Here is a 27,174-nt window from a genome sequence, read left to right on the forward strand (position 1 = left end):
GGGAGGGAGGGAGGGAGGGAGGAAAAACACACACTCGCCATTGCGCTTTTGCGCTGTTCCCCGATGGTAAAGCATTGGGCGCTTCTTGGGGGGCTTTGGAGGGCCGGATGGGAGCGATCTGGGGTTGATGAAAGGGGTTACCTCGCCCCTGGGTCTCACGGGTGTGTGCGGGGATCCGGTCACTCTGATCTGCGCATGATCAGTTGCATTGGGCCTCTAACAGGAGGCGAGTGCTTGGGAGAGAGTAGTTGGGAGAGAGTAGTTGGGGGAGAGTGCTTGGGAGAGAGTACTTGGGGGAGAGTAGTTGGGGGAGAGTGCTTGGGAGAGAGTACTTGGGGGAGAGTAATTCTCTGGTGGTGCATGAATGGAGAAGAATTCACCTGGGTGGGATTTCACGCCGTCTTGGCTGTCGTGGCTTTGCAGGCGGCTCGCAACGCCAGCAAGTTCAAGGGCGTCTCTTCCTCCGACGTGCGGGGGGGAGGTTTTGGGGGCTTTGGCGGCACTGGGTACGGCAGCAGCGGCAGTGGCGGTGGCGGATACGGATACGGCGGCTTTGGCAATGGCGGCTATGGCGGCCGAAGCCAGGTTGGTCCGGGCGATCGGCTTGGACGGCTTGGACGGGATGATCACCTTGCTTGGCCAGCAGTGGGCCAGTGGAACCCTGGACAAGGAAAACCGGGTCTGGTTATCTTAGGGCAAAAAGTTGGACAACGTTTTGTTCTTGCTGCTTGCTTGGGGTGGTCAGTGATAGGTGAAGAGAAAGGTAGCGAAAGGTAGAGAACGATCCGAATAAAGGAATGAATGGATGGATGTGCAGCCTTCAAAACACCCAGCTGAGAGTCCAACCCGCAGGCTATATTGAGTTATAGAGCTCTCAAGCCTGTGTCCGCCTGCAGCCTGGCAGCACGACTGGTCGGCCGGTCGGCCGGCCGTGGACCTCCCCCGCTACACGGCATTATGCGCTGGGGGAGAAGGATATACATACATATATACACATCCTTCTCCCCCGACGTCGCTCTGATTTCCTCCGGTTCTTCCATCGTTCTCTCTTCTCCTCCTGCTTCTTCTCCATTGGCCAGGGCCCATCCATTTCCCCTTCTTCACATCCCCTCCCACCTGTCCACCGCCAGGGCTTCGGTGGCACGGAAAGCGTGCACATGCCCAGTTCATCCAAACAAGACCGCAACGGCTCTGGTTCCTCTGGCTATTACTCGGGCTCCGCTCTGGCGGCCGGGGGGGGCCCGGCCCCCTCGGATCGGCCCCGGGATGAGGCCGTGCGGATAGCCGCCGGCAGCGGCGAAGAGGCGGAAGACCCCTTCGAGGCGACCCGCAAGCGAATCGAGCGGCTGAAAGCGGAAGGGGCGCTGCAAGATGCGGCGGCTACGGGACCCCCTCCGGGACTGGTCGACCCGGCGGCTGCAAGTCAGTGGGTGTCGTGGTGGCTCCCGGAGGGAGGGACAGAGAGATGGCCGCGGGACGGCGGCCGGGGGGGGGCGGACCGCCTGCACAAGGGGGGGGGGAAGAAAACATAGGCTCTGGGTTTCTGGTGCCGCTGACTGGCACTTACCGTGCACCCTGACTGGCCGACAACCACCACAACCACTACAACCACGGACCTGATAAACCTGACAGGCTATCACACCGAGGTGACGTCTCCCACCCACCCATACACCCACCCATACACCCGCCCAGATGCCAAGGCGCCGAAGAAGCTGTCGGACGTGAAGATCAACCCGGCGGTTGCCGCCACCTTCGCCAACATCAGCCTCCCGACCTCCAACAGCACGGGCAGCCTGGGTGAGCTGCTTACGTGGGGGATATCCCAGGGGGCTTTCTGCACCCGCATAGGCCGAGGGGTCTCGTGGGGGGCTTGTGGTCCGCAGGTCCTCAGTCGCGCTGGTTGTAGCTTCCCTACCCTCTCCCCTCTCCCCGACCCCCTCCATTCGTCAGTGGTCCGTCTTATTGGCCCCCCCCCTCCCTCCATTCTGTGGCTTTTTACGCGACGTCGTCGTCATCATCCTGATTGTTGTGGCTTCCCGCTGCGCCTTGTTACTATGGAATCTACGGGGTTCTATAAAGCTTCCTGGACAAACAAACGTTTGGTTGGACTGGCGGATGGACTTTTCGTTATTGCTGAGGATACTGAGGAACCTAGGGACTATTTCTGGTCAATATAAGAACGGGGTTCATCATTTGTTGCATGATGGATATGATATGATATGATAAACGATCTGCCATGTGATTGGTTCTGGAGCAAGCAAGAGGCCCGTCTTGGCGATCAAGTCAAGTTGAGGGTATATATCGCGCGCGCCCAACAATTACAGTAGCTACAGCATATCCTCATCCAGTAGTGCGTGCGTTGTTGGGCACGTGGAGGAGGATGCAAGCGGTGTTTCGGTTTTTTCGTTTTTACCGGTCGGACCGCAAGTGGGTACAGAAGTGGGTCAGGCCTTTTGTGGTCCCGGAGCTGCTATGGTCGGTCGGCGCCGCGCCGTGGCACCAACCAACTGATAACAAAACCCACACACACCCACACATGCACGACCTCCACACACAGTGTGTATCTTGCACGGCCCGTCTCTGCACACGCCCAGCATCCGCTCATTCACCCTAATCTCACCCGCGTCGCACATTTGGCCCCTTCTTCGCTGTTTTACGCACCCCTTCAGCTAAGCTGGTGCCACCGCCGCCGCCGCCGCCCGGCCAGTCCACCAAGCCGTCGAGCCTTATTGCCCAACAGCCGAACAGCAGCAACGAGATTGACCTGTTCGCGGACATGCCGTCGGTCCCCCAGCCGGCAACCCAACAACAACAACAGCAGCAGCAAGGGAGCAGTAGCAGTAGCGCATTGGATTGGGACGCGGCCTTCGGAGCCAGCTCCGGAGCAGCAGCAGCAGCTCCAGCTACAGGTTCTTTTGCTGCTGCTGCTGCTGCTGCTGCGGACCCCTTTGCGGACTTTGCAGCCGCTACCAGCGTGCAGCCGGCGGCAGCAGCTGCTGCCCCTACAGCGGCGGTTCCAGCTGCAGCAGCACCCACCACCGTGGCTCCATCGGTAAGTCCTTTAGAGAGGTCTGTGTGTGTGTGTGCGTGTGTGTAATGAACAGCGTTTCTGCAGTAGGTGCTATGTAAGGAGCTGCGGAGAGCTGCTGGTGTATTTGTTGCATACAAGACCTGGTTTGACCCGGATATGGATATGGTTCGTCCTGGTTGTAAGAAGGGATCAGCTCCCCTGGCATCTCTCTGAGTACTCTTTGCCTGGTGTCACACTGGTGGTGGCGCTTGGGGAGTCCTCTTCTGACTTCTGGCAGAGGCTGCAGGCTTCAGGGGGGGGGGGTAGTGTCGAGATGTCGCATCGTGGGTGTGTCGATGTGTGGCGGAAGGGGCAGGATGATAGCGCATTGCTTGGCCACGTGTGTATGTTGGTGGGGAGTGTTTAAGCTTTGGGGTTTTGTTGCTGGAAGTGGTTTCATGACCGTTGTTATGAGATTGCGACAGAGAGGGAGAGAGTGTGTGTGGGGGAGAGAGAGAGGGAGAGAGAGAGAGGCGCATGCATGGCACCATCTGCGCTACTACCCTGCGCCAGGTGCGGCAATTATCATTCACAATTGTTATTATTCCCGCCCCGCTTTGGGGACTCCTCCCACTGAGGCGTTGGAGGCACCCCACCTCCACCGGTTCTATCGCATCATGAGCGGTGTGTTGCCTCCAGCGGGGGCATCCACAGGCCGCGACATTGCAGGGCCTAGTGTTCCGCTTGCTGTCGCTCTTATTGTCCCCCCCTTGTGGTCCCCGCTTTCGGTCGCTGTCACGCCAACGGGGGGTAACCACCCGGGGTTGCTGGTAGCTCTCCTCCACCGCAACCAATCCTCTTAACCCCCAATACTCTCAATTCCTGTAGGGCTTTGACGTGTTCTTCGGCGGTGGCGGCGCGGCACCAACTGCGAGCGGCAACACGGCAGGAAGCGGCATCACAGCCGCGGCGGCGTCGGCGGCCAGCGCCAAACCGCCGGTCCGGGCCCCTCTTCCTTTTGATGCATTCTCTGAGCTAGGTGATCCGGCCCCGGCGCCTCACGCACCCGTGACTGTGGGAATGGGACTCACTGCCAGCTCAGCCGCGCCCAGCGCGGCCCCTGCCGCGGATCCCTTTGCCGCCCTCGCATCATCATCATCTTCATATTCTTCGGCCGCGTTGCCGTCCATGGCCGCATCACGCCCAGCAGCACCCGCCGGTGCTGCCGCGGTGGCGGACCCTTTCGCGTCGTTGTCGGCGCCACCACCACGAGCTGCCGCTGCAGTCGGGCTAGCGGCGAAGCCAGCGGCACAACAACAACCCGTAACAGCGCCCATATCATTCGACGCGTTTGGAACGGCTGCGCCGCCGCAGCCTGGACGGACACTGCAGCCTGCCGCTGCGGCGGCGGCGGCGCCAGTGGCGGATCCCTTCGCTACACTGGCATCTGGATCCACGCCGGCACCGGTTCCCATGGCCGCTGCTGCGCGGGCTGCACCTCAACCCGCGGCGGCGGCGGCAGCAGCAGCGGCGGCGGCGTTTGACCCCTTCGTGTCGGCGCCGCCAGTGGCAGCGGCGCCTGCACGGCCGGCTGCTGCGGCGTCCTCTGACGTTTTTGGGTCGATGGCGGCGGCACCACCGGCAGCCGCGATGGCGAGCGGCTTTGATGACTTCTTCGGGCCCAGCTCTTCTGGGGGTGAGTGGAGGGTGCGTGGATGGGTCCGCGTGCCACCCAGCTATCTAACGGACTGCGGTTATTTCCGGCCTTTTGCTTTTGTCAGTCTTTGCGTGCGCTGCGCCATGATGTTCTTTCCCTCCAGGCCCCGTCTAGGCCTAAGCCCCCGAATCTTTCATAAACGCACCTCGCGTCGAGGTCAGGTACAGAGGGGGGGATGAGAGCCGAACTGCCCTCACTGTTTGCTTCTTGTTGGGCCCAGGTGACTTTATCGGCGCATCGAAACCGGCGAACCCCGCGGCGCCATCCACCGCAGCTGGCGCCTTCACGGCGTCCTCGTTCGCCGCCTTCCCGCCGCCTCCGCCGGCGCCATCGAGTGCCACGGCAGTGCCCGCCGCGGCGGCGGCCAACAGCGCGTCAATGGCGATGAACAAGGCCGGTGCCGCACATGGCGCAGCGGGGCATAAGAATCTCGACCCGTTTGCGGGCTTGGGTTTCTAAAGTCTAGCGTGTGGGGGGATGGTGCTATCAGCGCGCTTCGCAGTGGATGTGATGGACGTCATGCGTGCGTCATGGTCTGCTCAGTGATGCGCCCTTCGAGCCGGCGACTAGGTTCTCCATTGATGGCTTTGGTTTGGGGATTCTTACATGGCGAGATGTGAGATCTCTTCCTTCTTGGGACTTGCTTTCCTCTGCGGTCCCGCTGCGTCATAGGGGTTTGCTGCGTATTAAAAGGTTTGGGTTACGCTGTTGTTTTGTGCAGGCGGTGTCTGTCAGGGTTTGCAACGTACTTCCTGATACGCTGTCGAAACCTCTGCGCTGGCGGCGTTTTGGTGTTTCTTGCTACATACGGGCAGGTCCGCGTAGGGGTGTGTGTGTGTGCGTTGGACACCGGGACATAGGCTATAGCCTTGAGAGCAGGGGTTCTCGATAACCGCACGTATGCTTACAGGCGGCGTTGTTTTTAGGTGTTAAAACATGCTCATGTTTACATGTGGCTGGATTCCACACGCAACGCAGGGGCGTGCTCGGTTTCCCCCATCTGCACATTCTTATATATAGAAGTGTGTGCCTTTTGCGGGCGTCTTAAGGCATGTTGGGAAAGCCAAGAAGCCGATGCGATGTTTGTGTGTTCCGTGCGTGATTCTTGCGGGGCTGTCCTCTGCTTGTTTCATACGGTGCTGCGTCTTTCCTGCTGAAAGACTTGGAGAAGGGAGGACGCGTAAGGCCGTTGCGTAATGGGCAAATCAGTGACAGAAGGATTTAGTTAATCGCTTTTTTATCATAATGCTCATCGAACCAGCACATGCGGGCACACGGGCACATGGCGAATGACTTGACTGCCCATGACTGGCATGAGTGTTTCGTATAAGAAGGGTTTTTTTGCGTCGGTGGCGGTATTGCTTTCCACCTTTCTCACGGCATGTTTGGGTTGGGAATGAGCGTCACGAGTCTTGGAAGGACGGGATATCTGCCTGCGGATGCCTGCGGGGCATCCATCTCTCCAAAGCTCCAAATATGCCAAAGCCAGAAGGACATACAGCTAGGTTCTTAGCCACCTTTCCCCGTTTCTTCTCCAACGGAAGGGCTCAGCGCTCTTAGACCATCTCCTGTGTAGGCTGTGATGGCTTTCCACCGAGAACAAGAACGTTTCTAACGGGCCCTCTTTCGCTGCCTCCAGTGATTTGGATTTCCTGGAGATGTCCCGGCTACGTAATTATGGTCATCTCCTCGCAGCATTACAGTTATTTATCACATTCCGGCCGCCTTTCCCATCCACCTCCCAGAGGCGCAGCCCGTCACTCTTCTTCGGGGCCATTCAACATTGCGGTGTCAGGGCTGCGCTGAGTTCTAATCCCCTCCTCTTCTTCCACAGTCCCTGAATCGGTCTTCGACGCCTTCACCACGGAAACTCCCAAGCTGCATCTAGCTTCGCATGCGCCTCTGCTGCCGCAAGCCGCTATCTCCGCAGTACATGTGCACACATACACACACACACACACACGCGGGCGTTACCTCCATACAGTGAAAATGACGGCGACATCGCCTTTTTAGGGCACTGCCAAGATCTTCTGATCCAGGCATAATGAAGGCAGAGTATCGTTTTAAAACGAATCAAAGACCAACAGGTATGGCAGACCCGATAGTCCCATTATTGCTAAATACGGATTTACAGTCTGGGGGTTAGTATGTTGGAGCACACTGGTAACCACATCTATCGACGGATTCGCCCCTTGACAACAACGAAGTACCCTAACTCCTCATATCGCACTGCAACCACATCCCCCCCCCCCAAAGACCACTCGGAATCCCAAATCCAATCCATGTCGAACAACTTTCGACACCATTCCCATCTGCCAACTCGAAATTTCCATCCCTCCACACAATTTACGCTCCTTTGAACCCCTCACGCCACGAAGCCCAGTTCCCGGCCCTTGCTGAGAGGTGTAAGGCCCATCTGCGCCAGATACTCGGGATTATGGAACTTCGACAGGTGCCGGTGGCCGCCGTCACACAGCAGTGTCACCACCACATGGCCCGGGCCCAGCGCCCGGGCGGCCTTGACCGCCCCCACGCAGTTCATGGCGGCTGAGGAACCCACCCACAGCCCCTCGTTGCGCAGCAGGAACTGAGCCATCTCAACAGCCTCACGGTCAGTCCCTGGGGGCCCGTGGTGCGGTGAAGGTGGTGGTGGTGGTGGTGGTGGTGGTGGTGGTGGTGGTGCGGTGAAGGTGGTGGTGGTGGTGGTGGTGGTGCGGTGAAGGTGGTGGTGGTGGTGGTGGTGGTGGTGGTGCGGTGAAGGTGGTGGTGGTGGTGGTGGTGGTGCGGTGAAGGTGGTGGTGGTGGTGGTGGTGGTGCGGTGGTGGTGGTGGTGGTGGTGGTGGTGGGGGTGGTGGGGGTGGTGGTAGGGGTGCAGCCGCGTGATGGTGCGAAAGAGACATCGCGTCGTGTGACACACGACCACGCTAGGTGGGGGAAATGAAGGCCGATTGAGGGAAGAAAAACAAAATAGTATTCGGGGGTTTAGGGAGGATTAATTTTTCGCCCCAACCTGCACCACTAGGACCAAACCGCTGTGAAGGACTAAAACGTAAAGTCAAAGTGTTGCCGACAAGCAGGAAAAGGGGAGGAGGACATTACCGCCAATTTCCGCCTACCGAGGGTGCGATTCCCACCCAGCGGAAAGCAAAACAAAACACAATAGGTTTTCACCAGATGGTTTCACAGCATCAGTAGCAGCAGCAGTAGCAGCAGCAGCATGCGAGCCCCCAGGTTACCCCTAGCTCCTTCCCATGGCTGGCGGGCTGGAAACAGCCGCCACACGCCGCTTGTAGAGCTGCAACCCGGATTCCGCGCTGCTGCTCTCTTAACTGCCTTTCGATGGGAACAACCTATGTGTTGCCGCAGACTCTCATTCCCACCATGCCGTACGGTGCAGCTAGCTTACCCCGGAATGCGTCATCGATGACGGCCTTGCCGAAATTGGCCGTGAGCCGGTTGATGCCTATCCCCTCTGTTATGGTGTCGAAGGGGTTTCGGAGGCGCTTGCCCTCAGCCTCTTCGTAGGTGTACATCACGCCACGCTTCACCTGTATGTATGTCGCGATATGACGTGCATTTTGTGAATATCCATATCCATATCTTGTCAGAGGTCCAGGCACCTTCGAGGCTCCCCTCCGTTTCTGTCCCCCCCCTCTCCCGTCGAGGGTTCGTCACCTCGTCATCACACTCGCTCACAGAAGGGCCCTATAGCACGCGATGCAACCACATTAAAAAGATCAAATTTCTTTTTTACATATTACAGGAAAAAGTTATTGCAGAGGAAAATATTAAAATTCTTCCCTTTAGCAATGGTAACAACCCCCCTCCCCCACCCCCTCCCCCACCCAAACTGCCCGACCTTGTTGAATAGGGAGCTTCCCGGTGGGTCGATCAGAAAGACCTTCACCCGCGGGTTCCTCGCCTTGAGGCTAACGGAGACCCCGGCGATGGTGCCGCCAGTGCCCGCACCGGACACGAAGGCCTGCACTCGGCCCCGGGTTTGGCGCCAAATCTCCTCACCTGCGCCATATTCATACGGACATACATACATACATGCTTACTTATACATACATACATATACATACATACATACATACATATACAAACACCGTTGCATACATGCATACAGGCTTACATAGATACAGGCATACGCGCTTACAGGTGCACGGTCATTGTCACGAGGCCGGCTACCAACACCCCCGGGGGGTGGTGCATAGAGCGACCAACGACGACGTGGTTAGCCAGCGGCACGCCTTAAGAAAGAGGGGAGCTGGGGGAAGGTACGGAACACCGGACAAACCCAGATAGATACAGTACGGCACAGTACGACAACGGACTTTAAAAAAACGCGCTCCAAGGGAAGTCCAGGAGAGAGTGGAACTGGAAGGGCTCGTACATTCACCCACACCTGGCTATCAACAGATTTTTCCGAAGTCGGAAAATCCGTAATTAGGAATGGTCGCTCTCTTGACGTGTCCATGAACTGCCAAGTTTATAGACAGCTGGTAAACACCGAGAACTGGGTAACGGTACCCTTGTTTAGATTGGTGGTGGGTGATGAGGTCGTCAACCCACTATTCGCATGCAGCACGCACCGGTCTTCAAATGCGCACGGTAGTTGGCTTCATTCTCGAACTGGTCCGCGAACAGGGCCCCCGGAGTGCTGGCAGCTATACGGCGAGCTACGTTGACAGGATGGTCCGGATGTACGATGGATACGGGCCGTACGCGCTGTACAGTGGCGCCGTACGCATGTATCATGTTGGCTTTCTCCACAGCCGCATCGTCGGGCATTATAATCGAACAACGACAGCCGAGCGCTGCAGCTACCTGCGGTCAGTTGGTGGTTAGTCGTTGTTCTTAAGGTGGACAGTGATAAGGAGGTGTCTTGGGTGAATAAGGATTTGAGAAGGCCTTGGATTGGAAAGGCCTCTCTCATCTCCAGATGCCATCGCCGTGTGGCCGTACTGGTACCACCACCACCCGCCTAACACACCCCACCATAACGCCAGCACCTGCACTGAGCGCGGCCCCGGGTGGCCCCGAACCCACGGGCAGCATCCCCCAGAGGCGCCGAAATTTCAGACACACCTAAGACTACACACAGCAGACTACACACATAATCATACCTCTCCACACACGTACACGATTACATGAGATAGAGACCAAGGTCGCGCGCCCTCGGTCGAGCAGTACTAGGGGACTGTGGGGACCCCTCATGCCCCTCTCCTCCCGCTAGGGGGAGAGCGCTTCGGCGGTCGCTCCAGTTGGGGTACACGGTTAGGTGCCCCTGGCCAGCGTCAGGCCCGGGTATGAATGTGCAAGAGAACGCACACAGGTCACACACACAGGTCACACACACACACACACACACACACAGGTACACACACAGGTCACACACACACACAGAGTCCACACACAGGTCACACACACACACACAGCGGTACACACACACCATTGCAAGGCTGACTCCGGTGCTGCCCGCCGTCCCCTCCGTGATGAGGCTGCCGGGTTGCAGCCGCCCCTCCCTCAGAGCCTCCCGCACGATTTGAAGCGCTACACGGTCCTTGACGCTGCCACCAGGGTTGAGCATCTCAGCCTTGGCCAAAATCTGACGGGGAATAGACGTGGGGGGAATGGCGCGGTTTAATACTCACGCTTCGGCAGTGTCAAAGAGAGGGAAATGAGCAGTATCATGGCGGTAGACGGAAGCCTTGTGGAAGTAGGCGGCATACGGAGGGAGTGGTGAGAGATGGGTAGCGATCCGCCTGGCGGCGTGCGGGGCTGGAGGGATTGGCTGAGGGAAGGCTGAAGCTGGGGGGTGGATTGCGCTATGGGTAGGTGAAGGCTCATGTGCGCACGTGGGCGGTTGACGGTGAAATCAACGACTTCGTTTGGGCTATGAATACGACCCGGAACATCGCTCACCTAGAGGGATAACGGAAGCAAGAACCCAGGTGAAGATAAAAAGGTCACATCCTTACCTCGCAACCAGTTTCCTCAGACAGGCTAGCGATTCGTATTAGAGGCGTGTTCCCGATGAGGTCTAGAACGCCTTTGCTGACGCCATCGTTGAGGCGGTTCACAGCTGATACGTACAAATAACACAGCTGCAATCAGGAACCCGATGGAACAAATTCACGAAATCCACCCATGTGTGCAAGTTGAAAGAATGCATCACTACCATCGCTCCTGCACCAGCAGCCAGGGCCAACGACAAAGGGGCTATCCATGGTGCTATGAAAGCTTGGCATCCCATAAAAGTCAGGTTTCTAACAACCTAAACTTAGTCAACCAAAATGAGAAACATAATCAGCCAGATATAAGCACTCAAACTTCCCAGTCGGCAATGCCTAACACAGCACGGTGCATAGCACGGCATGGGCCCTGCTGCACATGACAACGTTGACCTCTGACTTCTTCAGAGGCTATTTTAAATCTATGGCCTCTATTGAAGCCTTCTAGCTTTTAAGGCGCCGATTGGGCCCCCCGGGCGTCTTGCGGAACAATCACTTGATGTGTTAATTGCCGTGAAGTTGGTCTTCGCCTAACTTTCCATTGCGCGCGGTTTGCGAATTTCCTATTAAACCTAAGAAAATCTTAGGGAAATAGTACCAAATAAGGTTTCCATTGCCGCATATACATTCCGCGCACATGCAGTTTATACGCGATTCCAACACACTTGCCAGCAGAACGCAACATGCTTGCCGTGATGAATGCGCCCTGCTAGGTTCTCCGTTTCTCTCACGTTTCGGGGTACAAGAAGCCAGGGCCTTAGGACGATATTAGCGGCGATTGGAGAGGCTGAACGTTTTGCTGGTCAGAAGTACGACAGCTGTGCTGCTGCTCTCCGCTAATAGGGCTTCCCAGCTTCCACTGCTGCTTTTGCTGTTGGCAGTGTTGCCCATCGTCATTCAAGACGGAGCCTACCCCCCTTTTTACGTATATCTCCCTCAACAGGCCGCCCGCCCTAATTCCTCCTCACATACCCGACTAGGGGCTCAACATCACCGAGATCGGATGCATAAGCAGCAGCAAAGCCGGTTGTTTACAGCCAACGCCAAAGATGCAATGCAGTACATGGCCGCAGCACAGCTCATTTTGTTTCCTCATCGCGCTGACAAAAAAGACAAGACATACAAAGCAACTCACTTCACATGCACATTGCCTACTATATATAGCACCAGCAAGCAAGCAAGCCAACGACAGCAATAGGCCCTACTGCCCCGCTCAGGCTTTCCAGGAGCGCCTCCGGCTGCGTTGAAGCCCCTTTTCCCTTGCTGCCCCGGAACTGTAGCCAAGACAGCTGCTTAAAATCCCTTGGCACACTATCGCTACATCTCCCAAGCTTCGACTATTGTGAGCCCCCACACCGCACTGCACCCCTAAACCCTAAACCCGTTTTCCGGCTCCTCCCCCCCCAAATTCTGCCCACTCCAACATTCGACGCAACGCAGGGCGGGGGGCCTCAGCGCCTCAGCAGAGGACATCCCCAGTACAGTCGCCATCCTGTACACATCGCCCATCGGAATCACCCCGTGCAGACTACAGACCCGCCTTTCCCAACTTCCCTTCTCACAACCACAGCACACGGCCGCCGCCACCCATTACCATCAGCCAATCCGCACCGCCATATCACATCGCCCTGCCTGGACCACACCACCTGCGGTTACAAAGTGATTCCGCACCCATGCACAAGGCCTTTCGGAGCCCACTCCTTGTTCCGCCCCCTCCACCTCCGTTCACCAAGCGCCATCAGCACCAAGTGGCTGTCGACATGGCCGGAGATGGAGCACCAACGCAGAACCTCCAGACAGCAGCCATGGACACACACATACATACATACCACCCGGCAGGAACCCAGGACTCGGACTAGGTAGGAAGGAACTAAATCACCACCGCATGCGTTGTATACCAAAGGCCATACCAAGGGCACCGACGACTGTACTGACGGCACAACACCGCAGTGCATCCGCAAGCCACTGCTCCATGCGCGCTTGTTTAATAGCGGGTGAGGCCGGGTGAGGGAAGCAACCCCCTCCCGGTGGCCGGGGACCCCCTGGTGTGTTCCTTCTGTATCCTGACGATGAGGGAGTCCTCGCCGCAAAGACAGATTTGTTGTGTGTAGAAATCCACCTCAGGGCGGTGCCAACCTCATGAGGCAAGAAACCTCCCAAAGGAGAAGCGCCGATCAACTAACAGCGGAGGACGGCGGAGTCCCTTAACGTGTGTGGGGGATGTTTCCAATCCAAAGAGCCGTACAGGGATGTCTGCTGTTACACGCGGCGGCGACCACGGACGCAGGGTGTGGTAGCCGCCGCCCCCGCCACCACCACAGCCGCACTCAGCCTGCCGCCCAAGCAGCATCAGCATCAGGTTCAGCACATCTCCAAGGTGACGATTTGCAGTACTCCGCTGCAACAGAAGTGGTACCACCGCGGGTTGGCTCTGCACCAGCCCCATTTCATGACAACATTACCCCTCCCCCTCCGCCTCGGAAGCCCCAGCCGAGAGGCGATCTGCAGCTGCTGTCCCACACATCAGCAGCAACACCTGGCAACACTTAAGAGCCCATCTGCAGCAGTGACGACCACCCCACAGCCACGAAGACGAGGCGAAACTCCGAAACAAGACTGCTCTCGCGGCTGCCTAGCTGGCTGGCTAGAACCGGCTGACAGAGAAAAAGAGCAACGAGGTAATTGATTGATTGGGACTACTGGGGCGGGGTGTACTTAGATGAGCGGGCGCTTGTCCCATGACTCCAGGGGCGGCAGCCACCTGTGGCGGCTGGTAGACTCGCCGACCTTCCATCCAGGAACCTGCAGCAGAAAGGATGGTATACGACGGAAATGAAAAGTGCACATGTCCCCACAGCCCAAACCCAGGAGGAAAAGGTCCCGTGTTTAACCCGCCGAAATCAACCGCAACCCCAGAGAAACCCACGTTCTTCATGATCTTGGCCTCCTCCTCCCGCTCCTTGCGCAGATGCTCCAAGTACCTGCAAATAGAAAGGGCAGTGCTGTGTAAGGCCGCGACCGACTGCTGACAGTGGGGAACACGAGCGCAAACGAGGGGCCGGGGAGGCTGCCTAAGCTCGGTAGGCTGCCTGTCCAAAGCTTCAAAACCTAGAAATTTCTTGGGCATGTTCATGCCGTGATCGAGACCCCGATGCCCCGCACCTGAGGTCCCATTCCGCTTGAACGACGGGTTGCACAATCCTCCGCACGGTGAGAATCTCATCAGCCTCAAACCTGTGTACTCACATGTGTTAAACCATGATGCTTTATATGCCAAGCACTCAGGCAAGCATGCCCCTCGTAGCGTACCTCTTCACCTGACGCCGCTCGCTCAGCTGCGGACCAGGAGGGCGCATTGCACGGTTCAAAAATGGACAATTAACAGCTTTCACTGCTGCCATTCTGCACTGACCTTGTAAAATCCATAGCCCATAATGGCAGCGAGCCCCGCAAAGATGGCGACACCCGTTGGGCCCGTGTTGGGAAGACGGCGTTCTATACGGATGGAAGGAAAGCCTCCAGGAGGTGGCGCATCTTGCACAATGCCCATATCTTTGACGCTCTGCGCAGCGCCGATACGCCGATGTGGTCATCTTTGGAAAGAAACAAGTGGACATGCAATACTTTTACACCTTCATGCCGGGAAAGCCCCGCTTCAAGACCTCCGTCATCTTGTCAGAACTTAGGGCCACTCAGGCCCCCAAGCTCGTAGTCTGTAGGAAGGACTAAGCGCAACCTCTAATATCCTAGAAGTTTTCCACCTATCCTGCAGACTACACTTAGTAAGCTGAAACGTTTCAAAATGTGCACAGGAGGCAAAGAAAGGCCAATGATTGCCGTACAGTGCGGACGAGCTCAAAAGCCTTAAATCCTAGCGCTATGGCTTACACAGCTATCCCTTTGCATAGCAAACTCATGAAACGGCAGTGGCTTCAACTACAACCTGAATCACAGAGCACCCGTCATTCCGGGCCCTTGCGTACCTAAATCAGCTTTCAATACTACTCAATCCCGCCCTGTCGGGGACCTGACAGCGCTGAAGGGGGTTTGCTTTCGGACATGTAACAAGCATATGCATAACTTCTTGAAGGGAAAAAGTAGAGCAAGGGGTCTCCGGGACGCAACCCCCGAAACACCGCTCAACTCGACGGCCTTCTCAACGGTCACGCGTTGCCCTAGAACTGGGTTCAGCAAGCAAGGCATAACTCATGGACAAGCCTGGCACACTACCTCTGGCGATATGCTATTATAAGCCAGGATGAGGAGTTAAGCAGTAAAAGGGAACCACACAGGCACCCCTCGAGGAAGGTTCGACCTCGCCGAGACTACATTACAAACCTTGCCCGGCACACCGCCTGGTGTATGGAAGCCGTCCTTAACCATGCTTCATTCACACTTCTATGCTGTGTGGGTAACAATGTGGCTGGAAACCTGTTTAATATGAAAATGTTGTCCAACCCATCTCCATGGAGGTGCATGTCACAAGCGTGTATATCGTGGCCTGTCTGGAAAGGTAGGGGCTGTTGTTGTCGTTCAGTGTCATACATGAGGCTTGTTTGTGTTTATGTGTGAACTTCATGCACACACAGCCTGGGGCCAACAATATGGATGGAGCCCCTGCAACTGAAAAACTAAAACCCAAAAATGGCATGAGGGTCCTTTTATGGGTTTTACATTTTCCCACTATTTTAGATAAATTTGCAAAAACATGGGTTTCCCCCTTCACTAGCGATCAAAGAATCAAGTCAGTTCATGCAAAACACATGATAAGCATCCCTTTGATTTACGTTATGCATGGATACTCGTTATGGGCGGTGCCTCAAAGATTTGCTGTACTTCTGGGAGCTGTGAATGGGCAGCTAGGGTGTCTCACTCCCCGCCGCCTAAAGGATGCGCATGCACAGCAGCTGCGGCTAGGGAAAAGCGCTAATCCAGTCACCAAACGGCCTTCCGTAATGGCCGTTCAGTAAGCACAAGTTGCAAGTTGGTCGTCTGCACGGGTTTCTTGCACCATGTGCGGGCTGGTTAGGAGTTACACCTTGTATACTTCATGTATGTGTACGATAATTAGGACATGTAATTGCGGGCCTTTGTCGATTTCTGGACTGGAACAGGCAGAAGATTACTCCAGGGAACCTGTACATGGGTTTCATTTCTATTGTCAGCACTTTTAGCCTTCTGGGTGTATTTCCAGTGCGGATTAAGGCCAGGGGTTAGGGCACGGAAGTCCTTGGTACGAGCTAGGGAACCAAAGGTTGAAAAGGCGAGGTAAGTTTGCCAACAACTTAGCCGTTTGGGCAAGTATCGATGGAGGACAGAGGGTTAATCCGCGACGTTAATCCGCTGTGGAAATACACTCTCAGTCACCATGTCCGTGCATGTCCCTTTTGCACGGGGCATTTTATGCGACGCTCTAAATGAGGCGCCTGTTGTGGCGCCTGTCCCCTAGCAAAGTCCCAGGGGTTTCTTTCCGTGAAGTTCCCCGGTGGCAAACCTGGCCCGCGTCATGCGTCGAGTCGAACATGCGCTTGAGCAACGATCAGGACCGTTTGGCTCTTTGCACGCTCGTAAGATTGTTCTAGAGTCGAGGATCGAAGCGAGGGTCTAAGAAGAAACTGTGAAAGTCAGAACAAGCATGCAAGCAGCATACTGGGCGCAATGATACCTTACTTTTTGGTTGTACGGGTACGGGGATGCCCTACAGTTAGAAACTGGTTCGCCGCGATAGTTTGATACAAAGGTGGTCCAAGTGTAGCTGCACTGCTAAGCAAACTCTGTTTCAAAATACGCGGGAAACGTCTTACACAACAAACTTTACGTCTCTCGAGCCTGCAGGCTTACCATCTAAGGTCCACTACTAGTTGTTCTTGGTACTATTGCTTACTTTATACTTGATCCCAGGAATGGCAGAAACCGTTACAGGTGCGCAACCTAGCGTCCATGTGGCTTTGTAACGCAGCTCATCGACCCCGCGCGCGCCTTGTAGATGCAAAAGCCGCTTTCAAGCGGAGTATGTCGCTAAAGGTGGACAACCCAACAACAGACGTGGTAAGTCGTGATCGGAAAGCTAGCAGGGGGCCCCTGATGTCCAGAAACTCCGTTAGACGATGTGTTGTTCGGACCTACCCCATAATCGACTCTCCGTCGTTGTTCCCAGTATACTAAATGTGCCGCTCGTGCAATCTATGTGCTGTCCGAGTAATATTTCATTGTTATTACTTGGCCCGCCAGGGTGATAGGATTAGTTCGGTCCCTTTCTGATGGAGCAAGCCGCGCCTCCTCTTAAGGGCGTAAGGCTTATTTTTACCTAATTTCATGTTGTCCGTTGGTTCATGGCAGCATCCGGGGTAGCGGCGGTTGAGACATGGCAGCGCGGCACCCCAACATTTCAGAAGCCGGAAGGCCGGCGGAGAGTACGCTCACACACGGGAAAGCACGCTGGCCCACCAATCCGCTGCCTCCGTTCCTCCATTCGCCTGGCGTCCTGTGCGGGCTTTGGCCACCCCAACCTCGACCACGTGCTGCTTCCCCCCTGTCACATCCATCCACTCCCCGCGCCTTGCTGGTGTTGCTATCCTCCACCCCACTCGCCTCCATTCGCAGACTGAGGCAGAGCCCGAGCCGGAAGTAGACGTCGCGCCCACACCCACTGCTGCAGAGCTGGATGCTACTTTTGAAAAAGAACTCGAAGGTATGAGTCTACCTAGCACATCTTCCTCGCATCCATATCTTGGCGTGTTTGCTGCGATTGGGAGTACCGTTTGCGTGCGTGCTTTCGAATGTCATACGAGCACGGGTACGGACGTAGGGCCTGGTCAGCTTGAGAACTGATGAGCAATGGGTCCGCTGTGTGCTTTTACATCCCGCCCATCTCCCATTTCCACCACCGTTATTTCCAAACCCCCCCATCCGCAGCACTTCAAAAATCTGCCGAGGCCGACAAGAAGTAGGGTTGTGCTTGTGTATATGTATATCTGTGTACACACGAGCAGAAGCTCAGGGCAAGCGGTATGTGTGTGCTGCTCGTCTGTAACACGCAACGTGCTTTTCAGTAACCATTCATCATCAGCGACGAGGGGCTTTCCGTCCCTTCCTAGGGGGCTGGGCAGGCAGGCTGAGGACACCGTACGTATGTACGGCAGGTGATGCTGTCGCTAGGGGAAGTGAATATGCAGAACTGTGAGAGGCTTGTGAGTGGCTAGGAGGGAGCTTCTGGTCGGTTGAGGGGCTTGTGGTTGGTAAGAGTTTGGCTGCTCGGTTAAAAGAGTGGTGATGGGAAGGGTACGGGTAAAGAGGTGGGTGTCGGTAACACCCGGGGCGGGGGGCGAAGGTTGCGTAGGGCTGAATGGATGCGCACATGTTTTGGTGTGTAAGCTGACGTTAAAAAGCCAATTTTGTTGCCTGCTGTCGTCGTGTCGTCATGTCCTCAAGGTGCAGCGTTCCTAAAATGATGCAAAGACCTGATGCGGCCTAAGGCATGTCTAGTGAGCCCTGCTTGGATTGATTGTCAACTTGCATGCGCATTTTTTAAATTGGAGAAAAAAGTGCGCTTTATACCGTAACATGCGTCTTGGCGCTTCCTTTCAGCTGCAGCACGAGTTACCCCTCGGATGAGAATCTCATGAATCACTTTCTTGTGGCTTGGTTATGCTGTTGTCGCTTAGCCGCTAGCAGTCGGTACCTGTTTCTCAACAGTCCGTGGGACCTGTTTTATTTGCTGTTGGTGGACACCATTGCCTTGCACGATGTGGGTTTGGCTGTTTGTTGACGTCAGTCTGACGGTCTGGGGGGTGTTTCCGGTTGGGTCGACCCGGGATTCTATTGCAGGGGGGTTGTTGCGCCGGCTAGCCGTGACTGCAGTAGTATGTCATTTCGTTCGGATTGGGCTGCATGTGGTGGTACGCCATCGCAGTGGTGGTAGGCCACACTCTTTGGCACTCGGCCCGCCGGTATTGTCATCGTTGTTGTGTATCGTACGTAAGTACGACCTCATAAGAGTGACCGCAGGGCTGGCTATCCTTTCCACATTTTTTTACGGTCATGTACAGTAGACTGCCCCTGCTCACCGGTGCCGTCGCAAGCACAAGCATAATCGGGCTGACGAGAGTTGGTTGAAACTAAACAAGGCAGATAGCAAAATTAAATACCTCTAGCCTCAATCGCGCCGACAGCAGTAGTGTATAACAAAGCCTGCTGTAGTCAAAGTCATCTCCCCTCTGGTTGGATGCGCCATGGTTTGCCCCCATGAATACATTGCCCCACCTGGCAGCGCCCCCCCCTGCAGCCGTATGTTTCTCATCACCCTCGATCCGCCCTCGATCCGCCCTCGATCCGCCCTTATCCGACCAGAAAACTGACCCTCCCTAAGCCCTCTTCCAAACCGCCACCTCACACACTCCCAAGCGCCAAAGTCGCCCGGCTAGTTGGCCTGGCTAGCCTTCCAGGCATCTCGCGCGCTGCCCCCGGGACCATCCACGATCCGCGGCCCCCGCAACGGCTTGATTACGGCAGTCCGCGCCATCGCCGCCAACACGACACAGAGAGTACCCCAAATCAGCGCATAGTTGCGGTGATCGCCCGGCATGGTGCTGAAACGGAGGAGGTCGGATACGTACTTGGGTAGTGGGTAGTCGGGCGCCGCGGAGGGGGAGGTGGGAGCGTCACTGCCTGCTGCTGGCCCCGCGGCAGCGGCAGCGGCGGCAGCGGCGCTGCGCGCTTCCGCCAGCGGGGAGCGTTTCTGTACGGCTTGCGAGGCGGCGGGGTCGGTTGATACGGCCATGACGAGCGGCGTGTCGGGTGGCAGACCCAGCGCACGTGCCTGTACATGTACGGCACATGTACGGATATACGACGCAACAGGGTGTTTTTAGCGCCCTCATCCTGTCAGGCACGGTGTGTACTAACATCCGCGAAAGTGAGGTTACCGTACATCATAGAACGTACATACAGTACGGCGATCAGCAGCAGCAGACTAAACGCCCCTTTCACTCGTCGAAGAACCGACGCAAAAGCACAGTATCGGCACCTCGCCACATTTACCTTCTTCACACACACACACACACACACACACACGCGCACACACGCACACACACATCCAGCTGTTCCGCAGCCTAGATCCCATATCCCGACCCGCTCTTGTGGGTCTGGTGCTTATCCGCGAGGGGGTCCGCGGGGGGGAAGGGAGTTCCATCCAGTCCTAACTAGGGCTCACCATCGTTTCCCGTTGTATGAAATGGAACTCCTCAACCTCCGCCCTGTTGGCCGGCATGAAGCTGCTTGGCTGCTCGTCGTACTGAATAACGCCCACAACCACCTCAGGCTCCGGAACCACCTTGGGGGGTTGGGGCTGCGCTGGTTGTGGTTCGCTTTGGGCCGTGCTTTTCCCCCTGCCGCCACCAAACCAGCTCCTCCACCAACTTCGACCAGCCGCGGCGGTGGGTGAGTGGGTTGCGGTGGGTGGGGTAGCTGCCGGCGCCGGCGCCTTCCGCTCTGCCTCCTCTGTCGATGCTCGTAACTTGGCTGCCGCCTTCGCCTCCGCCTCCTCCTTCCAGGTCTTAGGAACCCAGCCGCGGTTGACCAGCACCACGCCCTTCCTGCAATTACGTAAGAGTGCAGTACAATCACGGCAACCCTGCCAACTCAGTCAAACCCAGCCTTCCATTAATATAATACCACATGCCTTCATGCAGCAGCCGTTTCACCCGGCCTTTCCTAAGCCCCGTACGACAGCCCCGTCGAGCCGTACGCGTACCTGTCCGCACTGACCATGGGCGTGACGACAAGGTAGCCGGCCTGGATCCCGGATTCCGGCACGCTGCAGACCAATGAAAAATCCGGATTCAAAATTGCAAATCTCCAGAAGAGAATCCAGGATTCGGCAGTTAGTGATGGGGCCGGAGTGGTCCAAACGGTGAGGTGGGGCGGCGGTTAGGTTCCCATGGGATATTTTCCCAAAGGGAAATCCCCAATCGTTACCCAATATTTCCCCGCGAAAAAGAACACGAAAGCCAGAAGTTGCGCGGGGAAAGGTGGCAGTAGGAATGAGGGACGGAAAGGATGGCACGCGCAAACTCTGAACCACGGTGCAGGCCCCCGAGCGGGACTGCAGGTGGTGTGTCGGGACATCAGCTTCTCGGGGCCCTCTCCCGCCATTACTCCTCTCCATGGGCAGCCTCACCCCCAGGCGTTCTGGAACACTGCCCCGGCACGCACCTGCGCGGTCTCGGACCCACATACAAACTGTATTCGTGCAGGAAGCGCCCTCGGACCAGCACCTTGTCATACTCCTTCAGAGGTTGCTGCTGGTCCCTGTCCCTATCTGCAAAGATGTCTCTGGCCTCCGCATCTGATATGCCGGCTCGCAGACGAATGAGCTCCTCCTGATTGATAAAAGCAAAAGGGGAGGGAAAGGGGAGGGAGAGGGAAAATACAAACCGCGCCCGTACGTCGTCTATGTATCCGGCCCAAGAGCACCTTCCATTTCATCCTTTCGTACTGCCAATATGCCAGGCATCCGCAGACCACGCTGGGGATGAACATCACAGCGGAAAAAGGGCTCCAAGCGGAATCTCCTGATGAGCCCGCGGTTCCAGCCCGCCCGGCGCTTCCCATAGCTGCTGCTGCTGCCGATGTCGTTGCATCAGCCGACCAGCATCGAAAGCTGCAGCCCCCAGCCGTAGTGGTACATGGAAAATATATGTTCTCCTTGGATGCCCGTGAACATATACGTAAAGCGCTGAGGCCTCTCGAAACCAGCCTCCGCATCTTCGGTTCCGGCCGGGGTAGGGGATCGAAGTTGCGCAGCCTCGGGAGCTAGGCCAAGGAAAAACGTATCAAAGGCCCGTATATTCTTGATTGGCAAGACTGGTAAGGGCAAGGAACTCCATCCTGTGCTGTGTCGTATCCCGAGTGCCATTGCATTGGTCAGTCCATGTTTAGTTACTTTTTTGCAACGTACGTATCCAACTTTGTGGATATATAAATTTATATCTATCTGGTGCGTTAACGAACTCATATGACTAGTGAAAGTTCTGCTATAGAACTCGTCGCAACATATACGATGGTTGCACGCCCACGGGAGCTTCTTCGGGAGCTGCGCGAAGGGAAGGAAGTAGTAAAGGCTCTAAAAGCCATAAAAAATCAGGTGATAGGAAACAAGTACAAGAAGAACATTTTCATAAGCGAGGGAGCTGTAGAGGAAGTCTTAGGGGTCCTACGGAATGCAAGGAGTGTCAAATTTCCTGCGGACCAAGCGGATGCTGTTCAGCAGCAGGCGGCAATCGTCATCGGCAGCTTAAGCCTTAGCGATACTGGACTCCGAAAGCTTATACGTCTTGAGGGCTTACCGCTTTTGGTAGCGATGCTGCACAGCGGTGATGAGGCGGTCGTCGAGGCAGGCCTTTGGGCCCTAAAGATGGCCGTCCAACAGGTACGCCCTATGGATCCCGGCGTATCTCTTTTTGAATTCCCTTACCGTCGTACATGTTGTGCGGTCTACAGCTGTCTTGGTAGCAAGGTTGGGGTATGCTGCAGTCAATTGACACTTCCGTGACGAGAGTCGATGAGTTCCGCAGCTCAACCTGGTCGGGGTTACATTGCGTTCCCTTAGATTCCGCCCTGTCCGTCTGGATTGGACCAGAGCTGGATATTACAGCGCTCGCACGTCCTGCACCGTCTGCTCCCCTTCCATAACTTACATCATGCCACCGGCGTAAGCTATCCATTCGGACGGCACGCCCGTACCCCTCTCTCATTGCTGAGCCCTGTTCCTCTCCGACACCGAGGCCAACTCCTCCTTATACCAATTCCTATCCACTTCCTGCACATCCAACTCTTAGCTCGCGCCATTTTCTGCAGCGTGGCCGGGTTTTCCGCCCTGCACGCGTGTCAGCGTTTTCCACGTACCTTCCAGTAAACCCCTTTCCTTAGTCGGCTTATTATTGGTAACCGCTTCCTCCCCCATACCTACTTCCCTTCCCTACCGCGCGCCACCTATGTCACCCGACAGTCTTCATGTACTCCTTCTTACCTCGCCAACCCTCCGCTTGGAGGCAACACCGGGGCCGACACTACCACCACCCCCACACCCATCCTAGCTGCTGCCCAGACCGCAGCGGCGGCTGCCGCGCCGACGCCGGCGGTGCGCCTCGACGCTACCGCCATGTCGGCTGTCGTACGCTGCCTCACCGCCGGCGCCGGCGCCAGCAGCGGTGGAGCGGTTTCGGAGCCTGGGAACGCAGCTCGTGCGTCAGTGATCGCGGGGTTGGCTGCGTCTGTTGTGGCTTGTTGCTGCCGGCGAGAGGAGGAGCGGGATTTGGCCCTGGCAGCGGGGGCTCCGGAGGGGCTGCTGGGGCTGCTGCTGGCGAGTGAGCGGCCTGACACGCAGGCACGTGCAGAGGGTATATGCATGCATATGTATATGTATATGCACGCCTATATGTATATAGGCGTGCAGGGGACATATCTGTGTGTAAGTGTGTTTACTGGAGAGGGTTTGTGTGCAGCTGGGAGGGTGCGTGGGGCGGGACGGCTGATGTGGCTGGGATGGGGGAGGGCTAGGGGGGGTTTTGTGATCTCCCAGAAGCTGACTGGGATTTGGGTATTGTCCTTTTGTCCTGGGCCTTACGAGGACTGGGGAGACGCGGCTGCGGCTGCATCATGTGCGGCCTCAGGGGTCTCAGAGAACCTTGGGGGGCCGTATGGGACCTGACGGGGGGGAGCCCCATCTGTGTGCATCACATCTTATGATGCATTACCACATAGATACATACACACATACGTACATACATGCACACACACAATGCGTGCACACATGCATCGTTTTCAGGACGGGATGACCCCTCTCTCCCCCGCGGGGCTCCCTCACGGAACAGGTGGCGGCGCTGGAGGGCCTCTCGTTGATGCTGCCGTACCAACCGACCGCATGTGCGGTAGCGCTTGCTCGTCCAGAGGTGTACGACAAGCTCCTTTCGTTTCTTCGCGATCCTGCTCCGTCTGTTCGCCTACTTGCCGCCAGCTGCGTGGCCACTCTGAGCGGAGTGACGGGGTGCGAGCAGTCGGAGGTGGGTGGCTGGGGCGGCGGCGGCGGCGGCGGCGGCTGGGGGTAGGGGTGAAGAGGCCTGAAACTAAAGTTCTCCTTTAGGGGAAGAACCCAAGGGCGATGGGTGAAGGTGGCGAAGATCAACTGGTCCGCGACGGTCTGGTTGGTTGATGAAGACACGGCGGTGGCTGGGGGTCAGGGGCCGAGAGAGACTGTGCTAGTGCTGGGAGGAGGAGGAGGAGGAGGGAGGGTAATCATATGCATGGAAATTATTCGAAATGAACTGCCGGCCGGAAGTTTCCGAAGTCCGAAACTGCTGGGGAAAGGGGGAAGGGGGGAAAGGGGGGAGGGGGGAAAGGGGGGAGGAGGGAAGGGGGGAAAGGGGGGGGCCACCGTACCTCTTCTGGCCACACGCAGTGCGGCCTTGTGTGATATGTTGGAGGGGGGGGCCCTCTCGTGACCCTAAGCCATCCAGCCTTCCTTGAGTAGCGCCCTTAACAGTCCCACCTGACCGATGTACTCTGCCGTGTACTGCTTTCGTACGTTGCTATGCACATCGCTGTACGTGGGTTCGTAAAGGTCGCGCGGTAACCTCTCCACCGCCGCCGTGCAAGTCCTGACATCATAACTAACGAAAAACGACGGGCGTTCCAATCACTGTAGCGTATTTAGCGGCACGAAGAAGATTTCTTCACTTGAAACCGCCGCCCCCCCCCCCGGGTATGTTGTGATGTGCTTTCCAGGCCATGCAGCGTGCCGCGCTGCCGGTGCTGCTGCGTCTGCTCGTCCAACCCACCACTCGGTCGCACGTGCCGGGTGTCCTGGCCCGGCTCATCGAGGGCAGCGAGGCCATGCAGAAGGCCGCTGCTGACGCGGACACTGTACGACTGCTGGCGGGGCTGCTGGCGGCGGAGGCCGTCGCAACGGTGACAGCGCCAGCGGCGCCGCCGCCGACGGCCACCACGGCGTCACGGCTCGCCGCCACTGCCGCCGCCGCCGTCGCTGATCCTTCCTCCTCTGCTTGCATCGTCAGCTCCCGATTGCGGGAGGGTTGCCTTCGAGCGCTGGGCAGTTTGTGTCTCAACCGGGATGAAAGCCGCAAGCAGCTTCTGGAAGCCAAGGTATATACGGCAATACATTTTTATTACGCGATATCGTACGGGATTGTTTGGTTTTTTTTCTTAAGTTTCTGAGCTCTCCTGCCACTATTACTTTGCAGGATTTCCTTCTCCTAAAATTTGAATTACGGTGCCCCACCACCTGCATCTAGATCTTCTTGGTGGGTGTTGGCACATACCATCTACTACAAAGTATGCAGCAGCTGTTTCGCAACGAGCCTTACATGTTTTCCCCTTCCTCCGTACTCCTGCTTTACTCCCGGACTTCTTCCCCTTCCTCACTTTGTCACTACCAGCTATAGGCTGTTTGATTACTCTCTCTCTCTCTCTCTAAGGCGTCCTTTGAAGCGCGCCGACTCCGATATTGCATCCTCCTCTTGGTCTCTTTCCTTAAGTCCCAGACCTCCCTCCCCCCCTTTTCTCCCTTCCCGCCCCCCCTCTCCCCTCCCCCGCACCGTGCCGTACAGGTTATCCGGCACATCGTCAAATCGCTGGAGGACCCCAGCGGGGCGGTGCGGGCGGCGGCCGCTCTGTGTGTCCGAGCCCTGACCCGCTGTGTCCGTATACTGCGGGGGGGACTACTGGAGGGCGGGGGGGAGCTGGCGCCGCAGCTTGTACGACTGCTGGATGACGAAAACATTGACGTACAGGTGGGCTGAGGTCTTGGCTCTGGTTTATGTGGTTGCGGGTGGTTTGTACTTGTACTCCCCCAACACCACCTGGTGCCGCCGCCTCGCCAGTATCCGTCTCTCTATATCCCCCCCCCGGGTAGCAGCAGCAGCCGCCGCAGCAGCAGCAGCTGGTTCAAAGCCGCCTGTGGCTCGTGTTTCCCGGCCGTCGATACCACCTGACTTACGCTGCGTTTCCCCCCCCCCCCCCTCGCACCGTACTCCGCGGCCACCACATATTTTCCACCGCCACCAACTTGAGGATTTCAGAGCAGCGCCGCCGCCGCAGTGTGTAACCTGGTCCTGGACTTCTCCGCCGCTAAGTCTGCCGTACTGGGTGCGGGGGGTTTGAGCAAGCTGGTCTCACTGGCCTGCAGCGGGCCCTCCTCGCCCGCCGAGCTGCGGCACCACGCGGCCTGGGCGCTAGCCAATTTGCTGTACAGGGCGGATGGCGGACTGAGGTCGCAGATGATGCAGGTGCGGGGAAGCGCGTGTGTATGTATGTGCGTGTATGTATGTGCGTGTATGTATGTGCGTGTATGTATGTGCGTGTATGTATGTGCGTGTATGTATGTGCGTGTATGTATGTGCGTGTATGTATGTGCGTGTATGTATGTGCGTGTATGTATGTGCGTGTATGTATGTGCGTGTATGTATGTGCGTGTATGTATGTGCGTGTATGTATGTGCGTGTATGTATGTATATATGTATGTATGTGTGTATTGGGGTATTGTTCGCTATCCCGCTTACAACCATTCCATTTTCCACCTCTTTACTTCAAGTAAAAAGTGTACATTTTAGGTAAAGCTCTTCGCTCTCCGAATCTCTCTACCCCAAACCACCTACCTCTCACGCCCCCTCAACCCCCCCCATACACACACACGCGCGCAGGCTCTTCCCTGGCCCCGCATGCAGCAGCTGCTCTCCGACAGCAACCCACGGGTCGTTGAACAGGCCCTGGCCATTCTGCGGAACCTGTGTATGGGGGACCGACACCACATTGCGGCGGCGATGGAGTGGGGGGGTTGTGGGGGCGGAGTGGGTGGGGGGGGTAGTGGGGGGGTGGTGTCGGCATCAGAGGAGAAGGGGGAAGGATGCGGCAATTTACTAGATGTGCTTCAAAAGAGAATCCTGGCGGCTGCTACTGCTACTACCACTACTACCACTGCTGGTACTAGTGCTAGTACTATTAGTAGTGGTGATGGTGATGACGATGTGGCTGTGGACACATCCCCTTCTCCCTCTTCTGCAACTGCAACTGCAACCGCGCCAGCTCCCACCTCCTCCTCCACCGCCGCCGCCGCCGCCCACACGGCCATCCAGACGGCCGCCCACGCGCTGTACGCGGTGGCCAACATGCTGACCGGCGGCCCCGCCGTGAAGAACCAGGTGGCCCGCAGGCGGCCGCTGATGGAGGCGGTGGTGACGCACCTGCGACCTGAGACGAGGGAGGAGCTCGCGCTGCCGGCGGTGTGGTGCGCGATCAATCTGACGTGGCGAGCTGCCGGTGGTGGGGGTGGAGCGGATCGCGAGGGGCAAACTGAGCATGAGGCCGTGTCGGCCAGGTGAGGGGTTCCCACAGTTGGGGATGAACTAAAGTTCTCC

General features: G+C 56.9%; 4 protein-coding genes across 4 annotated transcripts in view; 1 reads left to right on the forward strand and 3 right to left on the reverse strand.

The window, feature by feature from the left end:
* VOLCADRAFT_100407 (uncharacterized protein) overlaps nucleotides 1–5,186 on the forward strand; it is a gene marked incomplete at both ends in the record, with an annotated part of 6,727 nt that extends 1,541 nt beyond the window's left edge. The window contains 7 exons of the mRNA XM_002958984.1: nucleotides 424–585; nucleotides 1,131–1,422; nucleotides 1,693–1,797; nucleotides 2,670–2,781; nucleotides 2,964–3,069; nucleotides 3,899–4,706; nucleotides 4,948–5,186. Coding sequence (XP_002959030.1) covers nucleotides 424–585; nucleotides 1,131–1,422; nucleotides 1,693–1,797; nucleotides 2,670–2,781; nucleotides 2,964–3,069; nucleotides 3,899–4,706; nucleotides 4,948–5,186 — 1,824 coding nt within the window. The remainder of the gene's footprint in view (nucleotides 1–423; nucleotides 586–1,130; nucleotides 1,423–1,692; nucleotides 1,798–2,669; nucleotides 2,782–2,963; nucleotides 3,070–3,898; nucleotides 4,707–4,947) is intronic.
* A 1,906-nt stretch (nucleotides 5,187–7,092) lies between these two features.
* Nucleotides 7,093–10,986, reverse strand: VOLCADRAFT_108440 (uncharacterized protein; the record flags this gene model as incomplete). The annotated part of the gene is made up of 7 exons (XM_002958996.1): nucleotides 7,093–7,346; nucleotides 8,134–8,275; nucleotides 8,587–8,747; nucleotides 9,323–9,557; nucleotides 10,183–10,338; nucleotides 10,712–10,837; nucleotides 10,912–10,986. 7 exons carry the CDS (start codon nucleotides 10,984–10,986, stop codon nucleotides 7,093–7,095), a joined length of 1,149 nt encoding a protein of 382 aa, XP_002959042.1.
* A 1,920-nt stretch (nucleotides 10,987–12,906) lies between these two features.
* nuob16 (NADH:ubiquinone oxidoreductase subunit) lies at nucleotides 12,907–14,513 on the reverse strand. Its single transcript, XM_002958997.1, has 6 exons — nucleotides 14,377–14,513; nucleotides 14,157–14,306; nucleotides 14,054–14,079; nucleotides 13,907–13,978; nucleotides 13,671–13,725; nucleotides 12,907–13,546 (listed from the first exon to the last, which is right to left on the reverse strand). Exons 1-6 carry the CDS (start codon nucleotides 14,413–14,415, stop codon nucleotides 13,460–13,462), a joined length of 429 nt encoding a protein of 142 aa, XP_002959043.1. The 5' UTR covers nucleotides 14,416–14,513; the 3' UTR covers nucleotides 12,907–13,459.
* Nucleotides 14,514–19,163: 4,650 nt separating this feature from the next.
* VOLCADRAFT_100411 (uncharacterized protein) lies at nucleotides 19,164–21,355 on the reverse strand (the record flags this gene model as incomplete). The annotated part of the gene is made up of 5 exons (XM_002958998.1): nucleotides 19,164–19,562; nucleotides 19,956–20,337; nucleotides 20,496–20,597; nucleotides 20,957–21,123; nucleotides 21,218–21,355. 5 exons carry the CDS (start codon nucleotides 21,353–21,355, stop codon nucleotides 19,164–19,166), a joined length of 1,188 nt encoding a protein of 395 aa, XP_002959044.1.
* Between the last annotated feature and the right edge of the window lie 5,819 nt (nucleotides 21,356–27,174).

Source organism: Volvox carteri (assembly GCF_000143455.1).
Source record: "Volvox carteri f. nagariensis unplaced genomic scaffold VOLCAscaffold_117, whole genome shotgun sequence".
Taxonomy (NCBI): Eukaryota; Viridiplantae; Chlorophyta; class Chlorophyceae; order Chlamydomonadales; family Volvocaceae; genus Volvox; species Volvox carteri.